The sequence below is a fragment of the Ananas comosus genome, unplaced genomic scaffold (genome assembly GCF_001540865.1).
Source record: "Ananas comosus cultivar F153 unplaced genomic scaffold, ASM154086v1, whole genome shotgun sequence".
NCBI classification, from domain to species: Eukaryota; Viridiplantae; Streptophyta; class Magnoliopsida; order Poales; family Bromeliaceae; genus Ananas; species Ananas comosus.
This window is the reverse complement of record NW_017891517.1, coordinates 1-16,893: the sequence shown is the minus strand read 5'-3', so window position 1 is coordinate 16,893 and position 16,893 is coordinate 1. Positions and strand designations below refer to the sequence as shown.

General features: G+C 36.4%; 3 protein-coding genes across 3 annotated transcripts; 2 read left to right on the top strand and 1 right to left on the bottom strand.

Moving 5' to 3' along the window:
* Nucleotides 1-82: 82 nt before the first annotated feature.
* On the top strand, nucleotides 83-5,149 carry LOC109704971 (homeobox protein knotted-1-like 3). The gene is made up of 6 exons (XM_020225731.1): nucleotides 83-258; nucleotides 2,621-2,741; nucleotides 3,117-3,310; nucleotides 3,672-3,803; nucleotides 4,343-4,479; nucleotides 4,575-5,149. Exons 1-6 carry the CDS (start codon nucleotides 226-228, stop codon nucleotides 4,576-4,578), a joined length of 621 nt encoding a protein of 206 aa, XP_020081320.1. The 5' UTR covers nucleotides 83-225; the 3' UTR covers nucleotides 4,579-5,149.
* A 1,055-nt stretch (nucleotides 5,150-6,204) lies between these two features.
* Nucleotides 6,205-6,840, bottom strand: LOC109704972. Its single transcript, XM_020225732.1, has one exon. The coding sequence runs from the start codon at nucleotides 6,777-6,779 to the stop codon at nucleotides 6,342-6,344; it is 438 nt and encodes a 145-aa protein (XP_020081321.1). The 5' UTR covers nucleotides 6,780-6,840; the 3' UTR covers nucleotides 6,205-6,341.
* Nucleotides 6,841-9,736: 2,896 nt separating this feature from the next.
* LOC109704970 (RNA polymerase I-specific transcription initiation factor RRN3-like) lies at nucleotides 9,737-15,726 on the top strand. The gene is made up of 15 exons (XM_020225730.1): nucleotides 9,737-9,970; nucleotides 10,489-10,593; nucleotides 10,682-10,753; nucleotides 10,841-10,912; nucleotides 11,001-11,237; nucleotides 11,518-11,628; nucleotides 11,712-11,825; nucleotides 11,984-12,103; nucleotides 12,742-12,810; nucleotides 12,966-13,072; nucleotides 13,212-13,295; nucleotides 13,369-13,465; nucleotides 14,099-14,218; nucleotides 14,385-14,569; nucleotides 14,938-15,726. The coding sequence occupies exons 1-15, from the start codon at nucleotides 9,869-9,871 to the stop codon at nucleotides 15,236-15,238; spliced, it is 1,896 nt and encodes a 631-aa protein (XP_020081319.1). The 5' UTR covers nucleotides 9,737-9,868; the 3' UTR covers nucleotides 15,239-15,726.
* The last annotated feature ends 1,167 nt before the right edge of the window (nucleotides 15,727-16,893 follow it).

The following is a 16,893-nucleotide window of genomic DNA, read 5'->3' as shown; positions in this document are numbered from 1 at the left end:
GGGGGGGGGACTGGGGGGGGAGGGGAAGGAACGTGGCAGAGCGCGCGCTACAAGGCGGATATCCTGGCGCACCCGCTGTACGAGCAGCTGCTCTCGGCGCACGTCGCGTGCCTCCGGATCGCCACGCCGGTGGACCAGCTCCCGAGGATCGACGCCCAGCTCGCGCAGTCGCAGCATGTCGTCGCCAAGTACTCGGTGCTCAACGGTGGAGGCGGCGCCGCGCACATGCCCGACGACAAGGAGCTCGACCAGTTCATGGTGAATTCCCCTCTATCTCCTCTCTTTTCATCTCGATATATGTATATTTTATATATATTCATCTGTAGAATTGGGGAATTGCTTAAGGTGTGGACTCTATTTATTGAATTCCTAAGGGAATTCGAGTTGTGGTGATGTGTTTTTTATTTTAGAGGTTCAATTGTTACTAGATAGTAAGGTTTCTACCAACAAGAAAAACAAATACAGTTTGACTAATAATAGGTATAAAGAGTTGCTACAATATGCTATGTTCGTTTTGCATATAATTGTGAACCAAATTTTGGACCAATGCTAAATGATTATTTATTTATGATTTTTGGGTGTGAAGCAGCGGCTTTGGTAGAAGGAAGTTAATTAATGGGTCGAAGATTGATTGCTTTGGTTCATTATATGCCTGCTGAGATGTTCTTTTATCCCTTTTCTTCTTCTTTTCTTTTTGATGTGGGAAAGCTTTTCTGTGTAAAATAAAGGAGAGAATACTAAGTGGCCAACCTTTCTAATTGATAGTGCATGTCAATAGATATATCTAGTTCCATAGTTGGAGGGGTGACTAGAGTACAAACACTCTCTTACTGATGAAGTTTAATTATAGAAGATCTCTTTGGCTTCTCGTTTGTATTTGTATTTCGAAATATAGAAGAAAGATCCGACATGATTTTGAGTGTGTGGAAGATGCTAAAGGTGGGGATTTTGTATGCTGGAACAATATGTGCGAACGTTGCTCTGTTTCTTTTTGTTGTATCATGACAATTGAGCCTTGTTCAGTTTATTAGGTTAATTGCACTGACAATCCTCCATCCACATGCTAAGTTTCACTTTATATCGAACACCTTGAACTCATGTAGGTCCGTTATTTTAGTCCTTCCCACTTAGCCATACTAGTGGGAACCCCCTCCCACTGAAATGCCAACTTAGCTGTGCTGGCAGATAATTGGTGATCACAGTCTCTCTAATGGGAGTTTTAATTTAAAGGAGTATGATCCAAAAATCTGTATGATTATATGATTTTTGGGGGTTGAATGCCTAGGTTTAAAGGTGGAGGACTAAAGTGAAATTTCTTGGAAAATATCCAACTTTTGTTGTTTTGTTTGAAGGCCCTTCGTATTTATTCATATCTTTCACTATCATGAGTTCACTAGTTTAAGTCAAAGGCAAACAATAAAAAGGGACCAACATAGACTTCTATGATCCGTGAGATTGCAGAAATAACAGCCTTTAATTACTATCTAAACAGCCGTTAGGGAACAATCTAATTCTTTGGTTTATGATGCCTTAAGTGGTGATTTTAATTCTGCCCCCAAAACATTACTACTTAAAAAGTAGTTACCATTTTTAGAATTGCATCAATGATAATGAACAGATCACGGTTCTAACTCCTGAATTCTGAACCTGCCCTAGAAATCCCTCTCATTTCTTTTCTAGGGGCTATGTTGTTTTGTAATTGCCATTCATGATATAACATGTTCTTTCAATTAGGCTAGAGCTTCCCTTATCAAAATTATGATTTCAAATTGAATATTATTGTAGTTGTTGAGGCTTAAAGCAAAAGCCAATACAAGTTGTTGGATGTTACCCTGCGGATGTTCCATTCAATGTGAATAGCTCATGCAATAGAGAACTCAATTCATGCCAGAATCTGGGATATCAAGAACATTTGGTAGCATTATTTCATACATCATGGCTTCAGATTCTCTTTCCTGCTATAAAATAGTTTTACCTTCTTTAACCAGTATAATCCACTAGTTTAAGTCAATCCGTATTACATGGGCTCAACGTTCTAATATTGAAATATATTCTAATACTTTATTTCATTGTTGGAAGAACGCATCGCCAAACTGGGATCATGCTCTTCTTGGACGGAATTGGAGTGAGACTAATTGAACAACATAATGTTGAACAATTTTGTGTAATGTTAGAACCTTTTAGAGCTACTTGTCATGTCTATTGTTTGTTAGCCCTGTTAATAGTAATGTGAGAGAAAGATTTGTTGTTTATTTTGTGGTGGACTTCGGACTTAGCCAGTTGATTATAGTCCATTGCAAGATCCTAATAATCATGATTTTTTCTCCAATCACAAAAGAGATTTTTAGGGATAGTGCATTACATCTACGAAGTGATTCACCATATTCCTAGAAAAAGGACACAGAGTGTATTAATTATACAGTTATGGTATCTTTCCTTTCTCACCGTCAACCCATTACCACATATCCCTTAAGTAATAGAGGGTATATCCTGATTGGACTGTCGATGGAGCTATTTTGGCTAAGCAAGTTGCCTAAGCTTCGTATAAATTCTTCTAATTCTTCTACTTTGTTCGGATTTTTAGAGTATTCCTCTAATATATGTATTCCTTCTTGCGTAGACACACTATGTCTTGCTACTCTGCTCATTCAAAGAACAGCTACAGCAGCATGTCCGTGTCCATGCAATGGAAGCAGTGATGGCTTGTTGGGAGCTTGAACAATCTTTGCAAAGCTTGACAGGTGAACAAGCTCTTTTCCCTGTCAGTTGGGTTAAGGTCGATAAAGATAGAATTTTCTGTAAAGCACTTTATTGATATTTGCATCTAATAACATTACCGCAGTGGTAAATGTAACTTGCTGGATTGTAATGCCTTATGTTTCTGAACAAGAGGTGATTTGGTAGGTGCAATTAAGTGATTGGCTCCTGTCCTATTAGAGCTATAACTAAATTAGCACATTTGAAGTGCATGCATGGCAAAGGTTTTTTCTACCTAGCACTAAGCAAGAACAACACCTCTATTCTGAATTTTTTGAGGAGCAAATTCACAACCCAGACACATGTTCTTTCATAGAAAACAAATGCACTTATAGTCTATAATTGTGCCACTGCTGTAGGTGTATCTCCGGGTGAAGGCACAGGTGCAACCATGTCTGATGACGATGATGAAGACCAAGCAAATAGTGAAGCAAACTTGTATGACGGGTTGGACGGGCCGGACACTCTGGGCTTTGGGCCTCTTGTCCCAACGGAAAGCGAGCGCTCATTGATGGAAAGAGTCCGACAGGAGCTGAAGCATGAACTGAAACAGGTAGAAAGAGAAAGAACTCTTAGATGTATATATTATATGTATACTCCCGACAAAATAATCGGAATTTTGATATATGTCCCCAAAGACATTATATCTTATACTTTTGTACTCTTCTACTTGAAAATATGCCCTTCTTTGAAAAGCTTCTAATACAAAATGAACCGCCCGTTGACATGGATGGCTATCCAACTTGAGGGTATTTTGGTAAGAACTTGAATTTTCGAGGGATATATAGGAAAGTTCAGATTTCATCGGGATATATATGGAAATACATAATTGTAGGGGCAGATATACAAGTATTCCAACATCTTTTTGAGTCTCTTGCTGTATGACTTGTCAACTAAATCTCTGCAACTTTTAGGGTTACAAAGAGAAGCTTATAGACATAAGAGAAGAGATTCTTCGCAAGCGAAGAGCTGGAAAGCTCCCAGGAGATACCACTTCTACTTTGAAAGCTTGGTGGCAGTCCCACTCGAAGTGGCCATACCCAACAGTAAGTAAATATTTACTGCTAGTAAGAATGTATAATTGAACCGACTGTCCCTAGCGCAAGTGGCAAAGGGCTTGGTGGTTGGTATCCGAGATTCCTAGTTCGAATCCTAGTTGATGCACATTTCTAGCTAAGTTTATTTCTAAAAGAAATAAACAAAGTGGGTAATATACTACATTTCTCTCTAAAAAAAACAGAATGTATAATTGATTCTAGGGCCTGTTTGGTCTGATTGGACTTGTAGTGGAAGTGTTGTTTGAGTGTAGTTGTTCGAAAAAGCACTAATAAATAATATAGTATTCTCCTCTACAATGAAAGCTCCGGATGTTCGTCAAATGCATAGTTTCCTCTGTTTTCTAGAATGCAAAAGCTATTTCGGAGTCCAGGCCGAATAAGCACTTTGTTGTATGCTATGTCCATTTGACATATATATATATAAAACATTATATTTGAATTTTCTCTATTTTGCAAAATGCATCCTTTCTAGGGTGTAAGAGCTTTCCTAACTCGTATTATTTTTCTAAAAAAAAAAAATCATGCAGGAAGAGGATAAGGCACGGCTGGTGCAGGAAACAGGATTACAGCTGAAGCAGATTAACAATTGGTTTATCAATCAAAGGAAAAGAAACTGGCACAGCAACCCATCCTCATCCTCTGTGCTGAAAAGCAAACGTAAAAGGTATCTGAGGCAACCTTTTGTGTATTCTAAATGTCTACTACTATTTCTTTTCGATGCTTTCCACCAATTTAAATTTTGAGACAAAAGTAATGCAGGTAACAACAATTCCCAGAACTTGGTATAGATGACCGGTGAGGAATAGACAGCAACGAGCAATGAACTCAAGGAATTGCTCGCAAAAGTCGTATGGGTACTCTATTGGTATTTATGTAGAAAGCTAATTATAGCACAGGGCATAGGGAAATTTCGTGAAGTGCTTCGATTTGAACCACTGCAACAGCTTTTTTCCACAGGTGTGTAGAGATTTCGCAGCATTTAGTGAGCTTTCATAGATCATAGATTATAGTAATATCGTGAAACAATCTATTCGGTCTCTTCTCTTTCAATTGGATGGTCTAAACTGATTGGTTTGCTTCTATATATATATATATATATATAGATGCGTGGAATAAGATACGTGCACGAATGTACAGTGTAAGAAAATGTAGCTGTAAACTGCTAACAGTTGCTATTTATGATAGCATAGCTTATATATATATATATATATATATATATATATATATATATATATATGATAGAACTGAGTCGATATTGTGGTGGAAATGTAGAGACAAAAATTGTCAAAAATAGTTATATTTGCAATGTTTTCCTCTGCATTGGCTACTGTTTCTATTGTGAGTATATTTTCTGAGTCAGTGAATACAATTTGAAGTAGAGTATTTTCTTGATGAAATAAGTATAGGGAACCCTTTAACTATTGGTCGTTTTAGTGCGACAATATCTCTGTTATTTGTTACAAAGAGGACTTTGGTCTTTCCTAATTTTGCTTAGGAGGTGTTTGATTCTCCAGAGAAATTTTTTTAAAAAAATCAGAGAACTATTTTTTTCGTCGGGAAAGTATTTTTCGTGCTTTTTAGTTTACAGAAAAATAGTATTTGTGGAAAAAGAAAAATTGTATATTTTTTAGAAAGTTTTTATTTCCCGTTTGTTGGATGATATTTTACGTTTGTTCATCTCGCTTGTTCATCTCGCTTGTTCATCTCAGTTAACATTAAAAACGTTTTTCATTATCCACCTGCTTAATTGTATGTATATAAAATTTATTGTCTAGATAACGATCACATTGTATCTGTCTCCAGTTTTAAATATTTTGTTTTTTAATATTTAAATTTTTAATTTTTATCATCAATCTTCTAAATTTATATTTATATTATATATTATAGTTTAAACGGTAAATATTAGTCAAATAATAATTAAAGAGTACTGAAGGACACATATTACCATTATAAATGGGCCTTTTTAATCTTTTGCCCGAACAAAATTGATTTTATGTATTTAATAATTAGTGGAGCTTTTAATTATAATAAAACTTTTAATTGAAAAAGATGGAATGCCCCACATTAAAAAAAAAAAAGAAGAAAATATTAAAGAGCAAAAAAATTGTCGACAAAAAATAGTTAAGAAACATATTTTGAAAGATTCTCGCCCTTTTATGGTATTAATAATTAATCCGTTGATAGCTAAAATGTTTATAATTTTTAGAATTTTAATTGGTTCAAAAACAAAGTACAAAATAGCGTATTACTAATTAACATCCCTAAATTAGATGTAAATTAACTCTCTACTTATTTTTCCTTTTTTTTCTTTTTTTTCTCTTTTTATTTTTTTTACTAAAACTCAATCTGAGTTTCTGTAAACGTCAGAGGATAAAAGAGTTGTGAGATATACACCTACGACTTGCCGGGATAACATTTTTCTTAATAATTTATGGAAACAAAATGAGTCCAAAACATGTGCTACGATGACAAGTACAACAATGAAGATCAAACAATCACTTAATCAACGATACAAAACGAAGATGATCACGCGACCCCTACTGCGATCTCCGAACGCGGCGGCGGCGCGGGGAGACGGTAGGAGAAGTGGCGGGACCCGATCCCTAGTCCAACGTTGGCTCCGTCGTCCTCCTCGTCGTCGTCGTCGAACCCCCCTTCGTCGAAATTGAGGGCATAGCTGAGGGGGTCGTACCTGAAATCGCCGGACGCGAAGCGGCGGCGCCGCCCCAATCGCCCCACGAGGTCCGGGAGCTCCTGCGCCCTTGCGCGCAGCCACGTCGACGACGAGCGGAGGAGCGACTGCGACTGCGACTGCGTCGGCGACGGCGCCGGCGCCTCTCCGCCGCCGGAGGTGCTGAAGCAGCAGGAGAAGCCGATCGAGTGACGGGGCCTCTGCTTCGGCGACGCGGCGGCGGAGGAGGAGGAGGAGGAGGAGGAGCCGTAGCGATGGCGCTCGATCTCCATCGCGGATGCCGTGCTCGCTAGGGTTAGGGTTTCCCGCTCGGGCGAATGGGAGAGGGGGATAAGGCCGCAACTGAGGAGTAGTTGCGTATTTATAGGTTGGGGCTTTGGGGGTTTAATATAATAAATAAAATAAAATAAAATGAAAAAGACGGATAAGTCCAACACGGTGGGAAGGGAACGAAGCGAGTTAAAACGGGGAGATTCCGAAGCGACGCTTCTCCGCGTGGGGCGAGATGTAAGTAAGAAGGGTAGTTTCGTCATTTACTCTCCTTTTTGTTTCGCATGTGGTTTTTCGCTTGTCGGCAGCGGCACTGATTTTGATGCAGCCATTGTATATGCAAAATGGATAATGCTTTAGATTTATGATTTAATTCTAATAATAATAATAATATATAATAGGCTGGGCCTACTATACTCTTATGAGTATAGACCCCCTTATACTCTTAAATTTTTAACCGTTAATTAATAGGATGTGTGATTAGGATGATGGTGGTCCCCACTTAAAATAATAGTGGTCCCCTAAGGTTGAGTGGGTAGTTGGTCAAATAGTATGATCTAACGGATAAAAATGATTAATGGAATAAATCTAAGGACCGAAAACTTATGAGTATAAAGGAGCCAATACTCATAAAAGTATAGTAGCCGGACTCATGTATAATAATATATATTGCCAGCTCAGTTATAATATTGGAATAATTTTATACAGGTCTATGTAAATACATTTCTATGAAGTTCAAAAATATATTATCCCTGTAAAAAATTTGATGTTTTTAAATATATCCCTACCATTAGAATTTGTTAGAAAAAATTAGTTAACCATCGGTAAAATACTTAATTGTAATTAGTTAATGAGGTGAATTAACCTTTTTACCCCTTTTCAATTAACAGTTGGAATTTTTGGAGGGACATATTTGTGATGGCAAAAATGTTATTTTACTTACAAAATAAACAGTGCTTTGACGGTAATGAACTAGCGGAACATTTTTGAAAATATTAGAAATTTTTTAGGAACAACATATAAAAGTTGAATTTTGTAAAAATATATTTACAATTCACTATATTTGTAGAGACGTGTATAAAATTAATCCTATAATATTATAAGGAATCCTATGTAGAGTATCTATAGTAGCACTAATACAAAATATATCTTAAATAAACACCCCCCCCCCCCTCTTCATCCAAAGATCAAAAACCTAATAATACCAAGTGTTTGGTACCATCGATAGTATGTATAGTAGCCTAATTCTCTCTCTATATATATATATTAGTAAAGACTCCGATTAAAAATAATATAATACTTGTATTGAGCTTGAACATTCTTAAAAGCACCAAATAATTGGTGCTTATAGTATTGGACCCTTTAGATCAAAAGTCAACAATTGTGTCTAATGATAGATCTCCAATCTATATAACTCTTGAATCGTGGGTACTAAACGGTACAGCAGGGGCCTCCACGTTTTGCGCGAATTGTATATAATTCAAGGGCCAAGAGGGTCAATACAAGAGCTAAAAAATTTAACAGCACTCGGGCTAAACTCTAATAAATTTAGAGTAAAATAATATTTATTTATTTTTATCTTTTTTGTATTTTTGCCCAAGATGAAGGGATTTTTTCTCTCTCACTAAAGCCTCTAGCAGGTATCTAAAGTGCAAAAAGTATTAAGTGGGAGAATTGTGAGGAAATTGTTGGTCCTTTTCTATTAATAGTATTTCCTAAGGTTTCTTTTTTTTAATCATATTGATTTTTCATCTTAACATGGTACTGAGTTATTCTCAAACCCTTCAATTTCAAAAGCTTCTTTAGTCGATCTTTTTACCAATGTTTTTTTTTTAAAAAAATATCTCGGGGGAACCGCAAAAATATACCTACTTAATTCACTGAAAGTAAGATTTATATTGAAATAGAATCTCGAATGAACTCTAATTTAGAGAGTGTGTTTTTTTAAAAAAATTATAAATTTATTTTTAAATAAAAAAGGAAATGATTTTCATTCCATCCTTTTCCTATCATTTTTATTTTTTGGGTGAAAACAATTGAAAAATATAAAAAGAGATTTGTTGTCATGAACTCTCCATTTTTTTTTTCTTTTGTAGAAAAACCACTTTTTCTGAAAACTACACGGTCAAAAAATATTTTTTCAAATAGAGAAAATTGTTTTCTAAATTTTTTCTTTTTAATTCTAGAAAACCAAACAACCCTTTAGATAGAAATTACTTATCTTTCGTTGTTTATTTCTATAACTGTAGAGTTGAAGTTTTTCTAATTACATTATTTTTTTGGCAAGAGGTGAATGGTGCTCAAAAAATTGACTTCAATTCATTGTGGATTAAGGTTAATTACGATATTTCGACAAGTTAGAGTTACGACGGAAATCGAAATTGCAGTTACAATGAACCAAACAACGAAAATATTTATTTATAGTTAAAATCACTTCACTTTTTTTCACTTTTGGTGAAATGAACAAACCCATAATGTATTACCACTTACATAAATAAAAATAATTATTTTCATCACACTTTTCTAGTCGTGCATAATATATTCTTTCTATAATTCTAAACAGAGTTAGCTCAAACTGCGTATTAGTCTTTAGTTGATGATTAATTAATAATTAATAATTAAAACTAACTACCACTACCATCGAATTTATAATTTTATCACAAAACTAATCATAAATATATAAGTTATCTAACAATTTAATATTTACCAACTCCCCCAAAAAAATTAAATTAAAAACCAAATAAACAAAGCGAATCAACATCTACATAATTCGACTTTGAAAAAAGCCTTTAAACCAGAACCGTTCATCCCTAGTCCGAGGACCCGGGAAACCCAATCAACGGTTCGAATACTAAAAAAATAAAATAAAAAATCCTTCAAATCCGATCAAACCGGGTGCGGTTTGTTTTCCGAATCGGCTCCGACCCGGAACCCACCATATAAAAGCCAAAACCCTAGCCGCCTCTTCACCCTCCTGAGCACTTTCGCCCTCAGGAGCCCTGTCCTCTGTCGCTCGCTCCTTCGCCGCCGCTCTCGAATTAGGGCGCGGAGATCCCCTTTCCTCACGCGAAACCCTAGAAAAGAGAGGAGCATGGGAGCGGAGTTGATGAGCAACGACATGGCGGAGGACGGATACATCAGCGATTCCGAGGCCTTCGATTCGGTCGTTCAAGTGCTCGATGCGGTTCGGATGGTAAGGAACTCGTACACGATCGACTTGTTTGGATTTTTTTCACTGGGTTGTATTAGGGCATGTTTGGATTGATCGTAGTTGATGTTAATTGCGGTAAAGTTTGGTTCTTTTGTCGAGATGACGTGATACGTAAGTAAATTATAATCATAGTTGTTGAAGTAATAACATTTTGTTATGCTTTTTGAGTATCTCTTAATGCTTTATCCACCGATTTATAGTTTTGATGGTGTAGTATTTCACTTTGATGTTGGATGCAGTTAAAAGAATAATTTTTGGACGGTATAGATACTCTGTTTCCCGTTTCTTATGTTTTATTCTGATTGAAATCCAGCTCATGAATCCTCCGTCCACAAGTAACATAATCAGACGATATGGATAGCTATGATTTTGTTTTTTTATTAATTAGAAATAAGAGGAGCAATTTCATCTACTTTTGTGGTTTTTTTTTGCGTTTATAGTAATCAAGTTTTGCTGGTAACTATAACTAATTATACTTGGTATTTTGTTTTCGCTTCAAGGCTCCAAGTTTGGTGGTTCAGAGTGACAGAGATCAGTATGACGCCTTGCTAAGTATTGTTGACCCAGGAAAGAAGATGGATTCCGACAAGGAGGCTTTGCTTGTGGTGAGTTTTGGAATCCTAATACCTCCTGTCAAAACTAGTCCAAAATAATCTTTTCAGAATCTGATATTATTTTTGTCTGAATTTCCAGACAGCTCTAAAGGCACTTACAGGGGCTGTATCAAAAATCGACATCATCTTCCACGGATCACTTTTGAGCAATGTATGTCCTGTCTGTGAATCAATATATATTTTTTTCTTCCCTTTGTATTGGCTAGATTCTTAAAACTCCCTGTGATACGTTTTCTAGATATTTGCCATGCGCATTTGGAACTATGGGGTCGATGCAAGGAATGCTTTATTGGAATTAATCACTTCCTTGGTATGCACCTTACTGATATAGCAATTTACTGTTGTCAGGCTGAATTAAGTCTTTCACCGTCTGACGATCTTTCTCATAATAAAAACAGGCTGCTGTACCTGACAAATTTTTGGATGGTTGTTTGCACATGCTAGTTAGCAACTTCCTCCCACCTGAAAGGTTACTGGAATTTGAAAGCCATCCACGCTTCGTAGTAAAAAAGAAAGAAATTCATAAACAATTGCACATGGCTTTGCATTATATAACTGATTTGGTTCCTCTTGCTCCAATGAAGTTGAAGGAAGTAATTGATAGGAGTATGCCGAGGTGTAATGATGCTAAAGCTGTAAGTCATGTACTACAGAATTCTCATATTTCTTTCTTGTAAGTTTGTTAGTTTAAGATTATAGTTAGCTATGCTGTTAACTATATGACTCTTTCATAAGTCGACGAGTTCCTTTCTTTTTCTGTTTTTTTCCCCTACCATTGGTACATCATTTATGTCATTAAAAAGTGGCATAAATTTGGTAGTGTATTATTAATCATTGAAATTGACATTGAAGCCTTCCGTCTTTGTCGTTTTAGTAATTATACTAACTCATTATTTATCTATATCATTCCTGCAGAAAATTGTAGTATTTGTAGAGTGCATGTTAGGTGTACAAACTGACGACATTGGGGAGTTTCTGGGAAACCTATTGATGGCGAAGGTGGTGGATCTACTGACAGACCTAGATGTAAGTTGCCACGTTACTGCTCTCATGGAATATTATTTTGCAGCGTGCTTACGATCTAACAAATTCTTCTCCAAGTGTTGCAGGTAAATATAACGTGGGAAGACATTCTACAGGAAGAACAGAACAAAGGCATATTTGACATGGAGCTGGAAGATTTAGAGGAAGATGTAGATAAAGATGGAAAAGATGGAAGAAAGGTCAGCTTTGGATATGCAGAATTTGGCTTCTATACTATTCTCGTATTTATTATATTCTAGCTAATTATGTGAACTTTGAGTATACAGTAGAAGCTGCCTAGTTCCTTTAATCAGCTGTCTTTAGAGTATGTGCTGAGGTGCTTTAGCTCTTTTTGCAGCCTCTCGAAGATAATAACAGAGCTTTTAAGGGTAATGCTTTTGCTGAAAAGCTGGATGGCCTGATGGTGGTTGTGTGTGAGCATCTCAAATCACGTGCAGATGATGGCCGTTTGTTTCAGGTCAGCTTCTACTGCAATATTTCAGGTTGATCATAGGGCTCCTGTCCTATATTATGTCAAGTTGTATTTCTTGTGCTAGGGGAAAAAAGCATCCCTAGTATTCGACTTTTAGGTTTCTTTTTATCGAATCATTTTACTTTTGATTGCGCTAAAAACTCATGAGTTTAATTTGCTGGAAGTGTCTCATATTTGCTATCATATACTTCATTTGTAATACCTTACTACATGTTTTAAGTTGTTTCAACATGTCTTTTCAAGGCTTTTAGAGAACATAGAACGACCAATGCTTTGTAGCATGTTCTGAACATCTTCTGAAGAAGCTAACAATGGTGACTTTTGGTTTTCTTTAGTTGTTGTTGTTGTTGTCGTCAAATTGTGAGTTTTGTCTCATATTAGATAAGACCATATCTTTTTCTGTGCCATTTCATCTTCCAAATTTTGGTCCAACTTATCATGGATTCTGTCCCACTCAAAACTTAAGCCTATAGTTTATTTCATTCATAATTATTGGATTAGGATAGGTTTTCTGCTTGGCATATTATTGACCAACTGTAATTGATCCTGCTTGATTGGTGAAAGCAATTTACTGCACTTTTTGCTTGGTGTATCTTTTGATCTTATTTTAAAGTTTGTTGCAGGAATTTGGCATGCTTATGGACATCTTTAAGAGATCCGTACTAAAGCTTCACAAATCCAAGTTTGCTCAGGTTAAGACAGTGCAATTCATTTTCTGTTTACAGATCATAATGTGAATTATTGCATAACAAGTTTTAGTTTCCCTCTGCGAGTAGTAAATCTGTCGCAGAAATTTTAATGCTTTTTTTCTTCTTCTGACGCTTCGAGTGGCTTGCTACTCATGCAGTTTATCATGTTCTATGCTTGTTCATTGGATCCTGATGACTGTGGTGTGAAGTTTGCTGACATTCTTACTGATGTTTTTGTTGATAAATGTGAGGATCCAACTTCAAGGTATGCAAAAGCACACTTGTTATTATGTAATCTTTCTCGTTTAGTCCGATTCATGATGTATTTTTTTCTCTTATTTCTATTTTCTTACTTAGCTTTAAGGAAAGAATGTTTTTCTGATGTTATTTGGGACTAATTGCAGAATGAGCGCTGTGTCATATCTTGCAAGTTATCTAGCCCGGGCAAAATTTATTTCCCCTCCCGTCGTCATGAGAATACTCAAAAGGTGAGGTGAATTTTCCTTAACGCCTGCCTATGCACTTTATGTTTTCTATCACTTATTTAAAATCCTCATGCAGATTAGTGGACTGGTGTTTTGACTACTGCCGGTTTCAAAACGTCCAGGAGAAAATAATTAACCCCAAATTTCATCAAGTCTTCTACGCTGGTTGTCAGGTAAATATCTTATGACTAAAGATGTTGCATTTGAGAAATGGAGCACTATTACCATGATAGAAATTCAAGAAGTGACAGAGATCATGAGTTTCTATTTAACTTTCTCAGCATGTTGGGAGGTTATGATCTTTGAGATCATTCAATCATTCGCATGCAGCTCGAGTAACACTCTCTAATGTTGTGCGCTTGTGCTGCCTGGTTTTTTTGGATATATTAGTTTAATATGATTTTAGAAGGCCTAGTCCATCTATTTACCCTCACTTTCTGACTTTATTTAAATCTAGGTTGAAGCCTTGAATAGTGGATGCTTTCTTGATAATAGCAGTTCGTAAAATGGCATACTGTTAATTGCACTATGTTGGTGATGACAGTAGTTATGTGACCAATCTAGCACTTGAAGATAATGAGTTACCCTCACAGTAATCTTTATTATCTGGGGTCTTGTTTAAGCACAGACTACATGCTTTTATATTTTGGATCTGTGTATACAACCATCTTATTATTTTTGACATGCCTTCCACCTGTTAGTTCTCAAAATATTTTAGTTTTTGGTGGAATCTCAGTGCTATTTTAATATATGTGCACTAATGATAATGCATTTTCTCATTCTTTCCCCCCTTTCCTCTACCGTAGGCAATGATGTACATCCTCTGTTTCCGCATGAGATCAATAATGGACTATCCCGACCTCAGATCTCTACTCTTCCACATGCCTCTGGGATTTGTCTTGTCTCACGCCTTGGATCCTCTCAAGGTGCTTTTTTTTGGGGCAAATTTCAACTTCCTGTTCAAAATATGCATTTCTATGATTGTAAAAACTGCTTAAATGGCATCATTCGCTTTGATGTGATAAGAATTGTGGTTCCTAGCGATGTTGATTTTCATCTGATTTCTTTTTCTTTTTTTCTTTGGAGTTACAGGTCTGTTTACCTTCTATAGTCCAAGAGTTCCTTCGACAGGCGAAGGCTGCTCGATTATTCAATGCCTCAGTGCCCTCGATTTATGAAAACTCACTTGAGTCTGAATTGTCAAAGGCATTTGGAGGAACAGAGAGATTGGATATGTTCTTCCCCTTTGATCCATATCTATTAAAAGATTCTGACAGGTTGGTATACCTGAAACCTCAGAAGCACCCATTTAACTTTAAGCACACGGTTGTTCGCTAAAATCATTGCAAAATTTAATTTAGGTCACTGAACTTCAATTTGCTGTGTTGAGTGTACTAAATTTAAATCTCTTTCAATTGGGTCTTTTCTCTCCTCTCTTTCTGTTGTAAGTGAACTAGAAACCACACTGTAACACTGCTAATACCTGGGTTTTCAGCTTCCTTAGAACGAACCAAAACATTTCCATGTTTTCCAACATTGGACCATAATACCTGCATTATAAATTACTCATAACTCGGACACTATGTTGGCCTTATGAATGTTGTCCTGTGACTTGATTTTAGCAATGGAATTCCCATTTTTGTAGGTTCGTGCGGCCGAATTTTGAGTTCTGGTCCATGGTCAAGACGACATACAGCAACTGCAACAGTGAAGAAGATGACGAGGAATTCGACGACCTCGACGCCCCCGACTTTGCCGAAAACATCGGGAGCTATGAGGATAACAATATTGGATTCGAAAGCGAAGATGAAGATGATTTAGGATACTCGATGAACAAGATGTCGATAACTCCGAAGCCCGCCTTCCAGTTCCCAATGGCCACCGATTTCCAAATTCCCTCTCGAATGCCTGCCAGGATTAGACCCTCCGTTAGTCCGACATGGTAACTACCCGCCTACATTCTCATCTAATTTTTTATCCGTGAGACATTGGAGAGCCTTCAAATGCGGAGGATTTGGGGCAAATTTGGACAAACATTGTTGGAGATGGCGGCGGCAGTTGAACAATGGTGCAGTTGTGCCTATAAATCTCTGCGTACTTATTTGCTTGAGTGTAAAGTAGAAAATGGCGGTGTGACGGTCGGAACATCTTGGGGGCGGAGTGTACACGAGCAAATTACGACATCTTTTGTTTTTCTTGTAGAATACAAACATTTGGTGTGAAATTTTTGGTGTATACGAGGATTCTGTTGTTTCTTGTAGTAGGGGTTATTTGCGACTTTGAGCGCGCGTTATAAACAAAGTATGCAATCCAATGTATAATGCTCTTCCTTTTTATTTCTGTTTTGTTAGAATATTTTGTTAGTCAAAATGTGACTGCGGTTGAAAGCCTGAAGCTAAAACGAGAACAAATAAAGCCTTAGATCTATCTATGAGTTTAAGCCTTACCGTGATATTTGCATCGTAATCTGATGTATTTTAAGTTGAGCAGCTTCTAATCGAACACATGAACGCAGCTAAAATTGTCTCATGTGCTTGCCACTACATGTATATCTAGGTTGGAAACTTGGAATTAAACTTATAAATCTTAGGGTTTTTTTTGTATTTAGTCCCTCTAAAAAAATCTTTTATAAATGATCCTAATAAATTTATATTTGTTAATATAGTCCTCTTTTTGTCACGCGAGCGCGATTTAAGTTGAACACGATGAATAAATTGCTGTTGTTAAATACGATGAATAAATTACCATGCTCATATCCATACTTTACTTTCTCATTTTTTACTTCCGGACGAAAAAAGCAAAAAGGGTGATTAAATCACCGTATTTAAATATGATGATTGAATCACCGTGTTCAACTTAAAAATGTCATGTAAGTGCTCACGTGACAAGAAACAAGCTATTTATACAAATACAAATTTATTAGGACTATTTATAAATTCTTTTTTTCAAGAGGGCTAAATATAAAAAAAAAAAATCCTAAGTTTTGCTATGGCTATAAAATTGCAAAGCAAATTGTTATCATCGCAAATGTGACCGTTAACTTTTACCAGTCGTCACCGTTGTCCCCGTAGTTATAATATTTAGAGAAGAACAAAAAATAAATATATATATATATATATATAAAGTCCGGCTACTATACTTTAATGAGTATAGAGCTTATTGTACTCATAAGTTTTTGGCTGTTAGATCTACCCTTTAATCATTTTCATCCGTTAGATTATACTATTCAACCAACCACCCACTCAATCCTAGGGGGCCCACTATCAACCTAACCGTAACCACATTCATCCTAACCCCACATTTTTTATTCTGAACGGTCGAAAACTTATGAGTACAAAGGGCTCTATACTCATATGAGTATAGTAGCCCAAGTATATATATATATATATAACTAGACTGGAATACTATTAATAGCATTAATGACTTTGTGTTATTAAATTTTATGTCCTTAGATTAAAAGATGTGCGGTTAGAATGATGTCGGTCTTCTAGGATTGAGTGGGTGGTTGGTTGAATAGTATAATCGAACAGATAAAAATGATAAAAAGGATAAATCTAACGGCAGAAAACTTAATAGCACCAAATGCTTCGTGCTATCGATA

What these genes read in the sequence shown, in the direction of transcription:
- LOC109704971 (XM_020225731.1), top strand. Translation starts at nt 226, where the DNA reads ATGCCCGACGACAAGGAGCTCGACCAGTTCATG. An exon ending in TGAAGCATGAACTGAAACAG is followed by an intron (nt 3,311 to 3,671) that starts GTAGAAAGAGAA and finishes TGCAACTTTTAG; the next exon opens with GGTTACAAAGAGAAGCTTAT. An exon ending in CGAAGTGGCCATACCCAACA is followed by an intron (nt 3,804 to 4,342) that starts GTAAGTAAATAT and finishes AAAATCATGCAG; the next exon opens with GAAGAGGATAAGGCACGGCT.
- LOC109704972 (XM_020225732.1), bottom strand. Translation starts at nt 6,779, where the DNA reads ATGGAGATCGAGCGCCATCGCTACGGCTCCTCCTCCTCCTCCTCCTCC.
- LOC109704970 (XM_020225730.1), top strand. Translation starts at nt 9,869, where the DNA reads ATGGGAGCGGAGTTGATGAGCAACGACATGGCGGAGGACGGATACATC. An exon ending in ATGGAAAAGATGGAAGAAAG is followed by an intron (nt 11,826 to 11,983) that starts GTCAGCTTTGGA and finishes CTCTTTTTGCAG; the next exon opens with CCTCTCGAAGATAATAACAG. An exon ending in TGTGAGGATCCAACTTCAAG is followed by an intron (nt 13,073 to 13,211) that starts GTATGCAAAAGC and finishes GACTAATTGCAG; the next exon opens with AATGAGCGCTGTGTCATATC.